Source organism: Ascaphus truei, chromosome 11, assembly GCF_040206685.1.
Source record: "Ascaphus truei isolate aAscTru1 chromosome 11, aAscTru1.hap1, whole genome shotgun sequence".
In the NCBI taxonomy this organism is placed as follows: domain Eukaryota; kingdom Metazoa; phylum Chordata; class Amphibia; order Anura; family Ascaphidae; genus Ascaphus; species Ascaphus truei.
This window is the reverse complement of record NC_134493.1, coordinates 37,023,300-37,043,410: the sequence shown is the minus strand read 5'-3', so window position 1 is coordinate 37,043,410 and position 20,111 is coordinate 37,023,300. Positions and strand designations below refer to the sequence as shown.

Sequence of the window (20,111 nt, the reverse complement as noted above, 5' to 3'; positions counted from 1 at the left end):
TAGTGTTGGCGCTCGGTGAAGGGAGGTAGTGTTGGCACTCGGTGAGGGAGGTAGTGTTGGCGCTCGGTGAGGGAGGTGAAGGGGTCCGGAGGGGGGCCTGTGGTGTCGGTGAAAGTGATTATCAGTGGCTGCGGTGGTGTGCATTAGTGGGGGGGGTGGTTGTTAAGAGGTGGTGTGCGTTCCGTGATGGTGCGGTGTGTGGAGGTGAGCGTACGTTAAACAATATATATATAGTTAAGAGTCTGTACCTGATTCCGCAGTTGTTTTGGTGGTATCAGGCGGTGAGGGTTTTGTGGGTTGAGAGGTGAGAGCTGTGAAGCGTTTCCAGGGTTAGGTGCTGTGAAGCAGTTTCCAAACCTCAGTGAGGGCTGGGAGAGTGTGGCAGTAGGGTTTGTGTGTTGGGCGCAGGCCAATGAGAGGTGTGCGGGGGCGGGTGTGGGGCCAAGGGAGCAATGTCATTGGCCTGAGGCAGGTCCAATGGGATTGCCGCTAGGGACACAGGGAGGGACACATGGAGACACATACAGACATAGACACATATGACTGTTTGAGAAATATATAGTAGATATATATATATACAAAAACACAGAAAAAACAGGCGCACTCATAGCGTAAAATTGTATAACAATACATTTATGGAGTAAGGGATAAAAATGCACACTCACAAACAAAGCTGAAAAAAATGCGTTTTTGAGTACAACTCAGCCCGTTCAGATGCAGGAACCCAAGGAGGAGGACTTCGGTGTGATGTCCGCGGTGTGTCTTGCCACAATAGCCCCTCTAGGTCCTGGCAGGGACCGAGAGCCACGAGGGACGCCGCCTTCCCCTCTCTCCAGTGCTACACAGAGCATACACTGAATAGAGTCTCGCGTGAACTCGATGATGTCAGCGAGGTTTCAGCCGGGGAGAGTTCACAGTGTAAACAGGAACTTGAATGTCTGAATGGCTGGTAGCAAAATGCTAGCAAAGCAGCAGGAGTGCAATAATGTAGATGAGTGCAAATAAAATATATAACCTGGACAGTAGGCTCCACAGCAATCTCTACGCGTTTCGTCTCAAGCGAGACTTCATCAGGATCTCCTGCATCTGAACGGGCTGAGTTGTACTCAAAAACGCATTTTTTTCAGCTTTGTTTGTGAGTGTGCATTTTTATCCCTTACTCCATAAATTTATTGTTATACAATTTTACGCTATGAGTGCGCCTGTTTTTTCTGTGTTTTTGTAGATATCCTAAGGAAGTGGTGTTCCCTTCATTCGGGCTGCAGAGACTCTTTTGGATAGCAATTGGAACATTTTGGGATTTGTATATCTTTTCCATATATTTTTCTGGACATTTTCTTTTTTGATATTTTATTGGTTCATTATTTTAAAATGTTTTACTACATCCACTGTGCTTAGCATAGGTTTTTTACTTTTATTTGTAATAACATTTTCCATTTCACTTTTATTTATATTTTTACTCTATAGAGATTTTATATAGTGATAGGTTGGCGCTAATATATTTCTTCTTTTGTTATATATATATATATATATATATATATATATATATATATATATACATATGCAAGTTCCGGCGCGCACGCATGCGCGGGCACACACGCTCAGCGCTTTTGTAAATAAAAATGTTAAACTTTGCCGCTTGCTCAGATAGCCCGCAATTGCGCCCTCCCCTCCCCCCCTCCCCATGCGCGCGTGCGCAAGTTGCAGGACACCCGGCGCTCATGCTCTAAGCATGAGCGTGCTCAGCGCCCGCGGGGAGTCAGCCTAAAGGTTCTTAGACAGTCCAACATTATTTTGGTTCCAAAATCCTTTACTTTACCCATGTTAACCACATCACATATTTATTATGACATTCTCCTGTATTTTTTTTTCAAGTAGGCAACTTTGAGGGTTTTAAAAATGGCTACCACACAGACTTCATCCTTATCACTGCAACGCCAGAATTGCGAACACATCCTTTATGAGTTTAATTTCAGTCTCTATAAACCCCAGGGAGGGGGGTTTAGCGCACACTGTATATTTCAGGTTATGTGTTACTGTTCCCTTGTGTAGTTAATCTGTCAGGGGATAAAAGCGCAACGCTAGTAAACACATCTTAAATATAAACAGAAAATGCAGATGTTATTATCCCATTAAGGCACAAAACAATGCGTTTAATAACACATCTGTTATATCCTAACCCAGGGGTTCTCAACTCCAGTCCTCAAGCTCCCCAACCCCCCCGCCAACAGGTCAGGTTTTCAGGATTTCCCAGCTTCAGCACGGATGACTCAATCAGTGGCTCAGTCAACGACTGAGCCACTGATTGGGCCACCTGTGCTGAAGCAGGCTCTTCCGCTGAGCCACTGATTGAGCCACCCGTGCTGAAGCTGGGACATCCTTAAAACCTGACCTGTTGGGGGCCCTTGCGGACTGGAGTTGAGACCCCCTGAGTTGATGCATACCTCTCACCCTCTCTGTATCCCCGTTGTACACACTGCCCTTCCACTGAGAACAAATAAACCAGGATCTGTCTCTTAAAACATCAGGTGTCCCCTTACACGCTCACTCATGGGCGGGTCAATAGGTGGAGAGCTAGAGGTCTGGAACACTGTATGACACTTAACCCTTTCCCTGCCAGAGGGGCCAGCAGCAGATAGCAGGCCCCTCTGACAACGGAGGATTACAGTGCAGGAGCAAGCTAAAGAATATGGACCGCAAAAAGGGGATTTTAAACTACATTTCACCTTAACAAAATAGTTCGCACCTGGTCAATACAGAGTAACGCCCTGTACTTCTCTCATTTACTATTATGACAATATCATCCAGCACTGAATTCCTTAAAAAAATGATGTCTTTCTTCCCTTGGATGTGTAGGAATCATTGAGCTACTCTCGAATGGTACACGCTACCTGCATTTTGTTGCTGGAAACTACTGGTTTTTGTTTTGATCTGGAATTAGGTGGGGAGGGGAGTCAGAGTAAAAAAAGCAAAACAGTCTTATCTCCGCTTGGCTTTCTCCATGCTGATAAGGCTGGAGTTTACAGTTCCACTGGGTTCCGTTCACTGCTCCCACCGGCATTGTTTTGGTTACAAACCTCTTCCTGGGTTGTTCTGCTGCCTTTTAGATTAGAAGTTTGGAAGGAGATTGCGTTCTTAAGAAGGTGAAAATAATCTTTATTTACATTATAACTGCATGAGATTGCCCCTGCAGCCGTCCCTGACAATGGTTTGTTCTCTCTTGCAAAATCCCCCTAATCCATCCAACATCTCACTTTTTGTATGTATAAAATATTTTACAGAGTCACCTCTCGTTTTCAAGCATGTCCCGGGCCCTAAGTAAGGCTGGGGCCATGGCGCCTTCGCCCTTGCGGAGGCGTGCGCGGCCGTGACGTCACCCGCTCGAAGCGTGTTTAGGGGCGTGGCAGTGACGTCACGGAGCTGGTTCGCCCTCATTGGGCGGACCGCTCACGTGACCGGCCTGTCGCATCAAGAAATCAGTTTTAACTGATATCTTGCGCAAGCCGCGCCCCGCTAGCACGCCGCATGGACGCAAACACTAAGGCAGTCTGTTCGCTCAGTGTGTGGACGCGTCCGCACTGTCTGCGGTACCATCCATGGCCCCAGCCTAAAGCTGACAACATTACAAGTTACAAGCATGATAAAAAGATCAATCCAAGCAATATCCTACATGTGCATTTTTTTTTAATTAATCAGTTCTGTAGTATTAGATCATACTTACCACCTTTTTTTTCTAAATTAAACTCTTACGGTCATTTTTAATGGGTTTTAATATACAGTTCTGATCATCTTTTTATTTCTATAGCAGGTTTTAGCCACATCCCCAGCAGTGCAAGATGTTTGCAACACTTTCCTGTTTGTGATCATTTGTTGCCAATATTCCCAGCAGTTTGAGCTGCAAACTGTAACATTAGATAATGTTACCTTAGTGATTTAAGGATACATTGAAGCTGCCGAGTTACACTGCCCGGAGGATTGATTTGAAACGGAAAAGCGGCCATTTAGTGAACCCAGGGAAGCAGGATCTTTGCTGATCGATCACAGGAGTATGAATCGATCGGCAGCTTCGGTAATTAGTTTTCAATAAAGGTAAATCAAAGTCTGCGTATATTAAAACAAAAAAATATACACTTTTTTTTTTTTAAGCTGCTTGGATTACCTCTATAAAGTAGAAAGCAGCCGAAGCTTTGAAGGAACTCAGACTTGCCCAGAGCACCAGCTGCTCCCACGGATGGATGGGGATGCCGGTGAAGCTACCAGGAGAGGGTGCCCTTGTGACCCCAGTCACAGAGAGCCAAAGGCGGGCAGTGGCCCAGGCGGAGGAGCAGTTGGCAGGGTCACCCACTACAGTGGTTCTGGCTCCCTAGCTTTTGGAGCCCACCACACAGATCATCGCTCCCCTGCATTTGGAGCCCACGCGCATGGAGGTCCCTGAGGGGTCCAGGCAGATAAGCCCGACCATGCCCAGACGGTGTCCCTATGTGTGTAACAAACCCCGTGGTGACCTTTTTCCTGACAATGTGACGGAGGGTGAGCTGCTGGAGCTCGGTGTGCAGTCGGAGGAGATGGTGCGGGCAGATGCCGATCTGCCGGCGGACCGTAGTGTGCTTTTTGACTGGGTCCCAGCCCCAGGAGCTCCGGCTAGCTTAGAGACAGTGAGGGACCAGGTAGTGTTTCCTTGGAGGTTTAGGGCAGGCTCTGTGGAGCAGGGGGAGACAGCTCGCAGCTCCCCAGTGGGAGTGGAAGCAAGAGATGTTAGGGGGACAGGGAGTCCCTGCTATGGATGAGCCATGCGGGACCCAGTGGGCTGATCACCCGGTTGACACCGGGGGTCAGCAGCCCCTACACCAGACTGTGTACAGTGTCTCAGTGGAAGGGGACAGGATAGAGGGGGAGATCAGGGAAGTGCAGAGGTACTACAGAGACCTAGTGACCCATTACAGTGGCCTGACTGACCCCCTGACTGAGGTGACTGACCTGCAGGTTATGGTACTGGCAGCCTGGTCCCCTGAATGTGGACATGCGTTTCAGGCTCTGCGGACCTGCCTTGCTGCAGTCAGTGCAATAAAGACCTTGCAGCCTTTTGTGACCCCAGGGGTCAGAGACCCCAGCCCCAGGGGTGGGTACCCAGGGTGGCAGGGGGAAGGCGAGTTTATTGCTGCAGTAGACACTTGCCCTGTTGAACTTGGACTATGGAGAGGGCAAGGGGTACAGCAATGCCGGAGGATTTTACTGGCCAGAGGGTCTCTGCCTTGACCCCGAGAACTCAAGGATTTTCCGGCTCAGAAAGCCACCTGATAAGGTGACTATCCTGGAGCCTTCATCTTGAGGGGGGAGATGTGACGGAATGGGTAGCTGGCCTTCATAATAAAGGTGAAGCCCCGCTGGATGCCCATGGAAACCGTGTGTAATGGGCTATGTGTGTCAGCTCTTGGGACCAGTAATGTGAGTTATTGTGTTCCCCTGTAACTATGTTCCCCTTAAACTGTCCCCTGTGAGTTTATATGCTAGGGATGTCCTGTGTGGTTACGGACCCTCATAGGAAATAGCTGCAGGACCGGGACTTTGGGAACAGGAGTTTAAGGGTGGATGTTGGGGGGCAAATAGGGTTACAAACCGTGTAAGGGGTTGCTGACCGGTTATACTGATAGTTTCCAATGTAATAAGATAGGTATCCATTGCTATACAGACAGCCCCGGTAATGTAATTAGCCAAGGGGTCTGCATGGCAATGGCGGATCAAAGGGACAGATGGGCAAAGTGTCAGGACATCTGGGAGGCGGGAAAGGGCGGAGGAACCGGTCTGCGGATGGTCTCTCAGCGGGTGAGACCCTTTGTACCAGCTAGACTCTGTGGCGCCTGCCCAGTGGACGGCAATGGGCTGGCCAGGGAAAGCTGTTGCTGAGACGCGGCTCGTAGGCGCGATTTCCATTGGCCAGTTCATATTTCCCGCTTTGCAGGCATCCTGAACCTAATCACGCCCCCTCCTTTCATTGGGTAAAGCCAGACGAGCTCCCGGCTCGTGATTGGCAGTTGGGGACAAACCCCCCCTCTCTGATTGGTCGCCAGCCCATCTTCCATGTTAGACACAGCCCAGCGGGGTCTATGTAAGGAGACTGGCCGATCAGAGAACCAGAGCATCCTAGGGCTTGAGCCGGTGAAACGATGGTGGGCTTTTTGAAAGTGCTCTGCTCCAAATAGCAGAGCGCTCGGCATAGAGTTACCGGAGAAAAGCCTGGCCGAGCTGAGGCTAAGTCTCGTATTTCGCGGCCAAGTTCTGAGCGGCGAACGTAGCAGGGAGAGCACTGCGGTTCCCCCGAAAAGAGAACCGGGTGTTCCCTGACGTGGAGCGGACAGGGTAAGCCTTCCTGAAGCGGGCGCCCTGCACCTAGCTGAGGCTCGTGTCTCCCCCCACACCCCCAGTCGGTGTGTATCCCCTTGTATTTGTGGATGTTTGTGTGTCTGCGGGCTTGCCCGAATAAACACCATTTTATTTAACAATGTCGTCCTGCCTAGTGAGTGGATCCCGGAAAGTAAAAGGTGTTAAAAGTACTGGTCCCCCGTGACAATCGGGTGAGCGGATTCTTTATTGAACCATGGGACTAGAAGCGGGTTTCTTGAGTCGGGTGACTTTATTCCTAATTTAACACAAATATTTTTGTCTTGTATTTTTAGACATAAACGCAGCACCCCCTCCCCCCCAGAAGCCTACATGTGTTTAGCTCATGTAATGGAAGTATCTTTCCCCCTGAGCATGTCCTGCTCTTTAAATGTTAAAAATCATGATTTTCTTAATCTCTAGCTCAGGGGCGGCCAACTCCAGTCCTCAAGGGTCACCAACAGGTCAGGTTTTCAGGATATCGAAGACTGAGCCACCTGTGCTGAAGCAGGGATATCCTGAAAACCTGATCTGTTGATGATCCTTGACGACTGGAGTTGGCCACCCTTGCTCTAGCTTGACTGCACTGTGCTCTAGGAGACCTCCATTTTAAACTCCCGGACCATCAAATTAAAAAAAAAAAAAAAACTGCTTGGCAAAGGGCAGGAAAATATATCTTAAAAATTAGTTTAAAAAAAATGGCGATCAACACGCACTGCAGCTTTAAATTCCTGTTCCTGTCATTTTCCGGAGGCATGCCGCTATCAGCGAGGTGGAAATAACAAGGCAAGGCAGCAATCAAACCTATTAGTGTGATTATTCCAGACCACCCGTTTAACCACTACACCCATTCATTAAAGAAACTGAACAGTGGGTTTAGCCTGCCGTGCCCTCTGAAATTCACAGTCACAAAAGAGCACTGAAAATGTTCAACACACACGCAAATAAAGCACAGATAGCAATGTAATCGCCACACATACTTATAAATACCGCCCTGGCGATACTGTCAGGCATATACCAAAATCACTACAGCAGATGTAACCCTGTGTTTGCGTTAATCTGCAGAAACATGTCTTCATTTTGAAAGCAAATGAAAACACACAGATACTGATACACAATGTTTAAACCCATTCACATATATCCTCATGCTACACAGATTGTAACATGCACACTCACGCACGTACAAAGATGCACACACCTGTATACTGCAGTAAATGTAGGCGTGTTTTCCTATTTATATGCGTGCTAGTATCTTGTATTACTGTTTATTCCTCATAATTTAGTTTTCCAATCAATTTTGGTGTTAGATGCCCTCTAGTGGCAACTATAGGTAAGGTGCAAAGCCCCAAGATCAGACCGGAGCAGACATATTATTATTTATTTGTAAAGCGCCCGCATATGCCGCAGCGCGGTACAATGGGGGGGGGGGGGGGGTACAGAGATTTGATCATTACATAAACAGAGTTGCCTACAAATAAGGACAAACATGCACAAAGAGGTATTGACGGCCCTGTTCGTGAGAGCTTACAATCTAGAGCAGGGGTGGCAAACTCCAGTCAACGGCTTCAGCACAGGTGGCTCAATCAGTGACTCAGCCACCTGTGCTGAACCAGGGATAGCCTTAAAACCTGACCTGTCGGTGGCCCTTGAGGACTGGAGTTGAACACTCCCATCAGGTGGTACAGTGTATCTCAGTACACTCCCTGCTACAGTGTATCCAATACATCTTCCCCCACCTTACAAGATAAAAGCATCACTTTTGCATGTGCACCTACAGGGAGGCTCTCATCCTAAGGGCACATATCCCAAAGCTGCTGTAAGGACGCGTTAGATGGGAGATAACAGATAACACAGAACCGGTCCAGGATCCAATCTCCGCCGGCGTTTAGCCGCTACTCACCTCGCTGCAGGGACCTCTGGCTGCTTCACCACCAAGTTAAGTCCCTAACCTTACCCTAAACCCCCCCCTAATAATGACCTTACCTCTTACCCTAAAAACCCCTAATACTGACGCTACCCCGTACCCTAAAACCCTGATACTAACCCTACCCCATACCCTAAAAACCCTAACACTGACCCTACTCCTACCCTAAAACCCCTAATACTGACCCTACCTCTTACCCTAAAAAAAACCTAATACTGACCCTACCCTAAAAACTCCTAATACTGACCCTACCCTAAAAATAAACCCCAATACTTACCCTACCCTACAAAACCCTAATACTGACCCTACCCCCTACCCTAAAAACTCCTAATACTGACCCTACCCTAAAAAAACCTAATACTGACCCTAACCTTTACCATAAAAAACGCTAAAACTTACCCTACCCCTTACCCTAAAAAACCCTAATACTGACCCTACCCCTTACCCTAAAAAACCCTAATACTGACCCTACCCCTACCCTAAAAACTGTAATACTGACCCTACCCCTTGCCCTAATACTGACCCTACCCCTACCCTAATACTGACCCTACCCTAAAAACCCCTAAGGTCGCTTCCAGTATGATTGCGCGCGTGCTCGAGCGCCGTGATGTCACTTGCTGATGTAGCTGGGGCGATTCCTGTAAAAATTTGCTGTTGCGCGAGAGTGGGCGGCGTGTTGGGGGGCGTGGCCATGACATCACGGAGCTGGTTCGCCCTCATTGGGCGAACCGCTCACGTGACCTGGCCATCGCGCTACAAATACAAATGTATTTGTCTCCTCAGGCTGCTCTCCATTGAACGCTCACGTGCGCGTGCACTATACCTGTTCACATTGTCACAACACGATTCATCGCGCAGCGCGCAAGCAATCTTCCTGGCCCTGTGCTAATGTTGGGAGGTGTGTGCACAGTACCACTCCTCTCTCTATTTATCAACTCCAAATAGCACTTCTTTACTTACAAACTTCCTCTCTGGGGTAAATCCGTTCTATTTTACAGGGGCATTTCTACCGTTCTGTTTTAAGCGCATAAACAACGTAAAACAGTTGAAAGGTTTCTGTTTACATTATTAATCCGGTACATACCCCGCCTCTCTCCCATGAGTGCTAAATCCCATGTCTATTAATACTGTGCTATATGAACACACACACACACACACACACACACACACACACACACACACACACACACACACACACACACACACACACACACACACACCTATCTCTTACACATACAAATGTACAATGTAATTCTATCCCTATATACCAATAGGGACCACATAGCATCTACACACATTAATAGTAATGCAACACCCTCTTACATTTCAACACCTACCCACGCCATTGATATACACTCCCCCTCCACACACCTTTTGTAAAGCACTGTATACACTGTGGGCGCTTTATATATTTATATTTACATACATACACACACTCTTACATCACAAATATTCAGGGACTATTTAACACCTAAAGTCATAAATCACATACTGCACAGGGGGGGGGAGGGATAGGTTTCATCAACATATCCCATTCCGGACTGTTTTAAAGTAAAACTTTTCTGGCTTTATCCATTGTAACATCGCCCGGAAGAAGAGATCCGTGTCTCTCGAAAGCTCGCACAAATATAAGCATTCTGTTAGCCACAGAACGGTATTGAGTGTTTCTTTTTGATTGTGTGTGTGTATATATATATAATATATACACAGATACACGTGCTTTTGACACTGCTCAGGACTTCTGCACAGCGCCCAACCGGCGCCCGCCCCTCCTGCTGATTGGCCAAAGCTGCCAAGCGCTGGGTATATAAAAGTAGGAGCCACAAGTGCGAGTCAGACAGAGCAAGGCTAGTGAGAGGGTGTGACTGATCTTCTCTTATACAGACACCACCCAGAGCACTGATCCAACACAGCCCCAGGGAGTGAGAGAAATCCCTCACACAGGAAGAGCGCAGCTCCAGAGGAAGAGACCTCACATCTGCAGACACCCCCAGAGGAGGGGACCCCCTGAGACCTCACATCTGCAGACACCTCCAGAGGAGGGGACCCCCTGAGACCTCACATCTGCAGATACCTCCAGAGGAGGGGACCCCCTGAGACCTCACATCTGCAGGCACCTCCAGAGGAGGGGACCCCCTGAGACCTCCCATCTGCAGACACCCCCAGGAGGAGGGGACCCCCTGAGACCTCCCATCTGCAGACAACTCCAGAGGAGGGGACCCCCTGAGACCTCCCATCTGCAGACACCTCCAGAGGAGGGGACCCCCTGAGACCTCACATCTGCAGATACCTCCAGAGGAGGGGACCCCCTGAGACCTCACATCTGCAGACACCTCCAGAGGAGGGGACCCCCTGAGACCTCACATCTGCAGGCACCTCCAGAGGAGGGGACCCCCTGAGACCTCCCATCTGCAGACACCCCCAGGAGGAGGGGACCCCCTGAGACCTCCCATCCGCAGACACCTCCAGAGGAGGGGACCCCCTGAGACCTCACATCTGCAGATACCTCCAGAGGAGGGGACCCCCTGAGACTTCACATCTGCAGGCACCTCCAGAGGAGGGGACCCCCTGAGACCTCCCATCTGCAGGCACCTCCAGAGGAGGGGACCCCCTGAGACCTCACATCTGCAGGCACCTCCAGAGGAGGGGACCCCCTGAGACCTCCCATCTGCAGACACCTCCAGAGGAGGGGACCCCCTGAGACCTCCCATCTGCAGACACCTCCAGAGGAGGGGACCCCCTGAGACCTCACATCTGCAGATACCTCCAGAGGAGGGGACCCCCTGAGACCTCACATCTGCATGCACCTCCAGAGGAGGGGACCCCCTGAGACCTCCCATCTGCAGGCACCTCCAGAGGAGGGGACCCCCTGAGACCTCACATCTGCAGGCACCTCCAGAGGAGGGGACCCCCTGAGACCTCACATCTGCAGATACCTCCAGAGGAGGGGACCCCCTGAGACCTCACATCTGCATGCACCTCCAGAGGAGGGGACCCCCTGAGACCTCCCATCTGCAGGCACCTCCAGAGGAGGGGACCCCCTGAGACCTCCCATCTGCAGACACCTCTAGAGGAGGGGACCCCCTGAGACCTCCCATCTGCAGACACCTCCAGGAGGAGGAGACCCCCAGAGACAGTTCCAGAGTAGGAGAACCTCGCCCTTAAAGGGGCAACAAAGCGACATAAGGGGACACAGCCAACCCCCCTGTATAACACTTCACCCCCTTCCCAGACATAACTCCAAGTAGCGCTACAGAGAGGGGGGGGCGTTATACCGGAACCCCCACCATGTTCCTGTCGGTGCCACCCAGCGGCAGCGTGCGCCTGGTGTTCCTGGGCGCAGCCGGGGTCGGTAAAACGGCGCTGATCCAGCGCTTCCTTTACGACCGCTTCGAGCCCCGGCACCGGCGCACGGTGGAGGAGCTGCACTGCCTGGACCCGGAGCAGCCCGAGGCGCTGCAGTTGCGCCTGGAGATCGTGGACACCAGCGGCAGCTACTCCTTCCCGGCCATGCGCAAATTGCGCATCCGCCAAGCGCACGCCTTTGCGCTGGTCTTCTCGCTCTCGGACCCCGGCTCCTTCCAGGAGGTGCAGCGGTTAAGGGACGAGATCCTGGCGGTCAAGGGGGAGCTGGACGCCCCCATGGTGGTGGTCGGGAACCAGGCGGACCTGTTCCCCGGGGTAGCGCCGGCGGGCGCTGGGCAGGCGCTGGCGCTACAGGCGGCGGCCACCGCGGAGCTGGAGTGGGGAGCCGGCTACCTGGAGACCTCGGCCAAGGGCGATCACAACGTGAGGGCGCTGTTCGACGAGCTGCTGCGCCGGGTGGACCTGCCCTGCTGGTTGCGCCCGTCGCTGGAGAGGCGCAGAGCGAGCGCACTGCCTGAGCCGAGCAGGAGGCAGCGCCGCGGGAAGCAGCGCGGCTGCCATATGTCCTAGAGGGGGACTTTTGGGGACTGACACTCAGGGGCCACACTTGGGTCCCAAGCTTGTACTGGTACTTCTGGAGACCCCAAGGGCCACGAGGTATCGGTGATAAGAGCGCTGGGGCTGGCGCAGGGTGTCACAGAGAAGGGGTCCCAAGCGCAGGTGCTAAAGTGAGACCCAAAGACCCTGAGTAGGCTCCTGAGATGCGCAATAAACTAAGAGCATAGGCTGGGGGCAGTGACTTTGGGTATTACAAGGGGCAGCCAGGGTCTCTCCCCAGGGTGTGAGGAGAGGGGCAAAGGTGTGAGGAGAGGGGCAACGGTGTGAGGAGAGGGGCAGGGGTGCGAGGAGAGGGGCAGGAGTGTGAGGAGAGGGGCTTCCCTGGAGTGTGAGGAGAGGGGCTTCCCTGGAGTGTGAGGAGAGGGGCTTCCCTGGAATGTGAGAGGGGCAGGAGTGTGAGGAGAGGGGCTTCCCTGGAATGTGAGAGGGGCCGGGGTGTGAGGAGAGGGGCAGGGGTGTGAGGAGAGGGGCAGGGTGTGAGAAGGAGAGGGGCAGGGTGTGAGAAGGGCAGGGGTGTGAGGAGAGGGGCAGGGTGTGAGGAGAAGGGCAGGGGTGTGAGGAGAGGGGCTTCCCAGGAGTGTGAGGAGAGGGGCTTCCCTGGAGTGTGAGGAGAGGGGCTTCCCTGGAGTGTGAGGAGAGGGGCTTCCCTGGAATATGAGAGGGGCAGGAGTGTGAGGAGAGGGGCTTCCCTGGTGTGAGGAGAGGGGCAGGAGTGTGAGGAGAGGGGCATGGGGTGTGAGGAGAGTGGCTTCCCTGAAATGTGAGAGGGGCAGGAGTGTGAGGAGAGGGTCTTCCCTGGAATGTGAGAGGGGCAGGAGTGTGACGAGAGGGGCAGGGTGTGAGGAGAGGGGCATGGGGTGTGAAGAGAGGGGCATGGGATGTGAGGAGAGGGGCAGGGGGTGTGAGGAGAGGGGCAGGGGGTGTGAGGAGAGGGGCAGGGGGTGTGAGGAGAGGGACAGGGGGTGTGAGGAGAGGGGCAGGGTGTGTGAGGAGAGAGGCAGGGGGTGTGAGGAGAGGGGCATGGGGTGTGAGGAGAGGGGCAGGCGGTGTGAGGAGAGGGGCAGGGGGTGTGAGGAGAGGGGCACGGGGTGTGAGAAGAGGGGTAGGGGCGTGTGGAGGGGGGCAGGGGGTGTGAGGAGAGGGGCTGCAGATTACAAGCTTGGGACTGATATGTGAAGCTGCTGCTGCTGCTGGATTTGGGAGGCGGGTCACTTTATTGTGAAAATACTGACACTAAAAGAATACTCTATGGCTTTTTTTAGCCCTATTCCGCTGCATTGGGAGCTGCCTCTGAATAACGCTGCTGTGAGTCCTGGGCAGTGGGCACTGGGGCTCTGTATGCAGAAATACAGCTTTGTAGTGATTGTAACTTTGTACTTTTTATGACGGAATTGTGAGATGTGTTTTTTTTTTAAATAAAAGAAAAGCAATTTAGAATTTTCTTTATTTACCTTTCACAGGAATAAGATATCTGTTTCCAGATCTTCACATACTCATTTTACACTCACACCCCTGCCTCTCCTCAGGACCCTGCCCCTTTTCTCAAGGCCCTGCCCCTCTCCTAACGCCCTTGCCCTTCTCCTCACACCACTGCCTCTCTCCTCACGCCCCTGCCCTTCTCCTCACGCCCCTGCCACTCTCCTCACACCCTTGCCCCTCTCCTCACACCCTTGCCCCTCTCCACACGCCCCTGCCCCTCTCCTCACGCCCCTGCCCCTCTCCTCACGCCCTTGCCCCTCTCCTCACACCCTTGCCCCTCTCCTCACGCCCCTGCCCCTCTCCTCACTTTGTTCCATTTAGTGGGTAAACAAATGTTTGTGATACAAAGAGGTAAAATAAGGATCTGTAAATCCCCCTTCCAGGTATTCTGATCTCCTTTACCGATACAACAGAAGGAAGGAAACAATAAGGCCTTGATTCAGTAAAAGTAATAATATACCTTATGAATCACTGAAATAAACGAGCTCTACGGTGTACTTAACAACACTTAGTAAATATTGCCCTAAAACTTAAATTTAAAGAGCAGAGAAATCCGCACAGGTTAAACCTGCCACAGAAACCATAACATTTCCATGCACTGAACCCTTCACTGCCAGAGGGGTTACATAGAAGGCCAGGTCCCAGACAACTGGTTTATGTTTTTCTGTTGTTATTATTAAACAGAATCTGTACTGTATGATACAGTAATACTATGCTGCAAGATACTGTAATACTGTACGATACAATAATACTATGCTGTGTAAGATACTGTAATACTGTATGATACAGTAATGCTGTGCTGTAAGATACTGTAATACTGTACGATACAGTAATACTATGCTGCAAGATACTGTAATACTGTATGATACAGTAATACTATGCTGCAAGATACTGTAATACTGTACGATACTGTAATACTATGCTGCAAGATACTGTAATACTGTATGATACAGTAATGCTGTGCTGTGTAAGATACTGTAATACTGTATGATACAGTAATACTATGCTGCAAGATACTGTAATACTGTACGATACAGTAATACTATGCTGCAAGATACTGTAATACTGTACGATACAGTAATACTATGCTGCAAGATACTGTAATACTATATGATACAGTAATACTATGCTGCAAGATACTGTAATACTGTATGATACAGTAATACTATGCTGCAAGATACTGTAATACTGTACGATACAGTAATACTATGCTGCAAGATACTGTAATACTGTACAATACAATAATACTATGCTGCAAGATACTGTAATACTGTATGATACAGTAATATGATGATGCAAGATACTGAAATACTGTACGATACAGTAATACTATGCTGCAAGATACAGTAATACTGTATGATACAGTAATACTATGCTGCAAGATACTGTAATACTGTATGATACAGTAATACTATGCTTAGTAATACTATGCTGCAAGATACTGTAATACTGTATGATACAGTAATACTATGCTGCAAGATACTGTAATACTGTACGATACAGTAATACTATGCTGCAAGATACTGTAATACTGTACGATACAGTAATACTATGCTGCAAGATACTGTAATACTGTACGATACAGTAATACTATGCTGCAAGATACTGTAATACTGTATGATACAGTAATATGATGATGCAAGATACTGAAATACTGTACGATACAGTAATACTATGCTGCAATATACTGTAATACTGTATGATACAGTAATATGATGATGCAAGATACTGAAATACTGTACGATACAGTAATACTATGCTGCAAGATACTGTAATACTGTATGATACAGTAATATGATGATGCAAGATACTGAAATACTGTACGATACAGTAATACTATGCTGCAAGATACAGTAAAACTCTATGATACAGTAATACTATGCTGCAAGATACTGTAATACTGTATGATACAGTAATACTATGCTTAGTAATACTATGCTGCAAGATACTGTAATACTGTATGATACAGTAATACTATGCTGCAAGATACTGTAATACTGTACGATACAGTAATACTATGCTGCAAGATACTGTAATACTGTACGATACAATAATACTATGCTGTGTAAGATACTGTAATACTGTATGATACAGTAATGCTGTGCTGTAAGATACTGTAATACTGTACGATACAGTAATACTATGCTGCAAGATACTGTAATACTGTATGATACAGTAATACTATGCTGCAAGATACTGTAATACTGTACGATACAGTAATACTATGCTGCAAGATACTGTAATACTGTACAATACAATAATACTATGCTGCAAGATACTGTACGATACAGTAATACTATGCTGCAAGATACTGTAATACTGTATGATACAGTAATATGATGATGCAAGATACTGAAATACTGTACGATACAGTAATACTATGCTGCAAGATACAGTAATACTGTATGATACAGTAATACTATGCTGCAAGATACTGTAATACTGTATGATACAGTAATACTATGCTTAGTAATACTATGCTGCAAGATACTGTAATACTGTATGATACAGTAATACTATGCTGCAAGATACTGTAATACTGTACGATACAGTAATACTATGCTGCAAGATACTGTAATACTGTACGATACAGTAATACTATGCTGCAAGATACTGTAATACTGTACGATACAGTAATACTATGCTGCAAGATACTGTAATACTGTATGATACAGTAATATGATGATGCAAGATACTGAAATACTGTACGATACAGTAATACTATGCTGCAAGATACAGTAAAACTCTATGATACAGTAATACTATGCTGCAAGATACTGTAATACTGTATGATACAGTAATACTATGCTTAGTAATACTATGCTGCAAGATACTGTAATACTGTATGATACAGTAATACTATGCTGCAAGATACTGTAATACTGTACGATACAGTAATACTATGCTGCAAGATACTGTAATACTGTACGATACAATAATACTATGCTGTGTAAGATACTGTAATACTGTATGATACAGTAATGCTGTGCTGTAAGATACTGTAATACTGTACGATACAGTAATACTATGCTGCAAGATACTGTAATACTGTATGATACAGTAATACTATGCTGCAAGATACTGTAATACTGTACGATACAGTAATACTATGCTGCAAGATACTGTAATACTGTACAATACAATAATACTATGCTGCAAGATACTGTACGATACAGTAATACTATGCTGCAAGATACTGTAATACTGTATGATACAGTAATATGATGATGCAAGATACTGAAATACTGTACGATACAGTAATACTATGCTGCAAGATACAGTAATACTGTATGATACAGTAATACTATGCTGCAAGATACTGTAATACTGTATGATACAGTAATACTATGCTTAGTAATACTATGCTGCAAGATACTGTAATACTGTATGATACAGTAATACTATGCTGCAAGATACTGTAATACTGTACGATACAGTAATACTATGCTGCAAGATACTGTAATACTGTACGATACAGTAATACTATGCTGCAAGATACTGTAATACTGTACGATACAGTAATACTATGCTGCAAGATACTGTAATACTGTATGATACAGTAATATGATGATGCAAGATACTGAAATACTGTACGATACAGTAATACTATGCTGCAATATATTGTAATACTGTATGATACAGTAATATGATGATGCAAGATACTGAAATACTGTACGATACAGTAATACTATGCTGCAAGATACTGTAATACTGTATGATACAGTAATATGATGATGCAAGATACTGAAATACTGTACGATACAGTAATACTATGCTGCAAGATACAGTAAAACTCTATGATACAGTAATACTATGCTGCAAGATACTGTAATACTGTATGATACAGTAATATTATGCTTAGTAATACTATGCTGCAAGATACTGTAATTCTGTATGATACAGTAATACTATGCTGCAAGATACTGTAATACTGTACGATACAGTAATACTATGCTGCAAGATACTGTAATACTGTACGATACAGTAATACTATGCTGCAAGATACTGTAATACTGTACGATACAGTAATACTATGCTGCAAGATACTGTAATACTGTACGATACAGTAATACTATGCTGTGTAAGATACTGTAATACTGTATGATACAGTAATGCTGTGCTGTAAGACTGTAATACTGTATGATACAGTAATGCTATGCAGCAAGATACTGTAATACTGTATGATACAGTAATATGATGATGCAAGATACTGTAATACTGTACGATACAGTAATACTATGCTGCAAGATACAGTAATACTCTATGATACAGTAATACTATGCTGCAAGATACTGTAATACTATATGATACAGTAATACTATGCTTAGTAATACTATGCTGCAAGATACTGTAATACTGTATGATACAGTAATACTGTGCTGCAAGATACTGTAATACTGTACGATACAGTAATACTATGCTGCAAGATACTGTAATACTGTACGATACAGTAATACTATGCTGCAAGATACTGTAATACTGTACGATACAGTAATACTATGCTGCAAGATACTGTAATACTGTACGATACAGTAATACTATGCTGTGTAAGATACTGTATGATACAGTAATGCTGTGCTGTAAGACTGTAATACTGTATGATACAGTAATACTGTGCAGCAAGATACCGAAATATTGTATGATACAGTAATACTATGCTGCAAGATACTGTAATACTGTATGATACTGTAATAATATGCTGCAAGATACTGTAATACTGTACGATACAGTAATACTATGCTGCAAGATACTGTAATACTGTATGATACAGTAATACTATGCTGCAAGATACTGTAATACTTTATGATACAGTAATACTATGCTGCAAGATACTGTAATACTGTATGATACTGTAATACTATGCTGCAAGATACTGTAATACTGTACGATACAGTAATACTATGCTGCAAGATACTGTAATACTGTATGATACAGTAATATTATGCTTAGTAATACTATGCTGCAAGATACTGTAATTCTGTATGATACAGTAATACTATGCTGCAAGATACTGTAATACTGTACGATACAGTAATACTATGCTGCAAGATACTGTAATACTGTACAATACAATAATACTATGCTGCAAGATACTGTACGATACAGTAATACTATGCTGCAAGATACTGTAATACTGTATGATACAGTAATATGATGATGCAAGACACTGAAATACTGTACGATACAGTAATACTATGCTGCAAGATACAGTAATACTGTATGATACAGTAATACTATGCTGCAAGATACTGTAATACTGTATGATACAGTAATACTATGCTTAGTAATACTATGCTGCAAGATACTGTAATACTGTATGATACAGTAATACTATGCTGCAAGATACTGTAATACTGTACGATACAGTAATACTATGCTGCAAGATACTGTAATACTGTACGATACAGTAATACTATGCTGCAAGATACTGTAATACTGTACGATACAGTAATACTATGCTGTAAGATACTGTAACACTGTATGATACAGTAATGCTATGCTGTGTAAGATACTGTAATACTGTATGATACAGTAATGCTATGCTGTGTAAGATACTGTAATACTGTATGATACAGTAATGCTATGCTGTGTAAGATACTGTAATACTGTATGATACAGAAATACTATGCTGTGTAAGATACTGTAATACTGTACGATACAGAAATACTATGCTGCAAGATACTGTAATACTGTATGATACAGTAATGCTGTGCTGTGTAAGATACTGTAATACTGTATGATACAGTAATACTATGCTGTAAGATACTGTAATACTGTATGATACAGTAATGCTATGCTGTGTAAGATACTGTAATACTGTATGATACAGTAATGCTATGCTGTGTAAGATACTGTAATACTGTATGATACAGTAATGCTATGCTGTGTAAGATACTGTAATACTGTACGATACAGAAATACTATGCTGCAAGATACTGTAATACTGTATGATACAGTAATGCTGTGCTGTGTAAGATACTGTAATACTGTATGATACAGTAATACTATGCTGTAAGATACTGTAATACTGTATGATACAGTAATGCTATGCTGTGTAAGATACTGTAATACTGTATGATACAGTAATGCTATGCTGTAAGATACTGTAATACTGGACTGCAGGAACAAACCACTACACATGCTGTTCAGAAGTATGTCAGATTATACTCGCCTGCATTTAAATCGAGTATCACTCGCTTTTTCTAACACTCTGCTGCAGGATATCTTATACTATATTAGTGAAAGCACTGTATGCCTGCCTGCCTGGATGTCCGGTGTCCCTAGGGGAAATCTCATTGGTCCCTTGGGCCGCCCGCCCGCCCCCGCACACCTCTCATTGGCCTGA

General features: G+C 46.3%; 1 protein-coding gene across 1 annotated transcript; it reads left to right on the top strand.

Moving 5' to 3' along the window:
- Positions 1 to 10,153: 10,153 nt before the first annotated feature.
- LOC142463203 (ras-related protein Rap-2c-like) lies at positions 10,154 to 12,723 on the top strand. The gene has a single exon (XM_075565651.1). It carries the CDS (start codon positions 11,591 to 11,593, stop codon positions 12,236 to 12,238), a length of 648 nt encoding a protein of 215 aa, XP_075421766.1. The 5' UTR covers positions 10,154 to 11,590; the 3' UTR covers positions 12,239 to 12,723.
- The last annotated feature ends 7,388 nt before the right edge of the window (positions 12,724 to 20,111 follow it).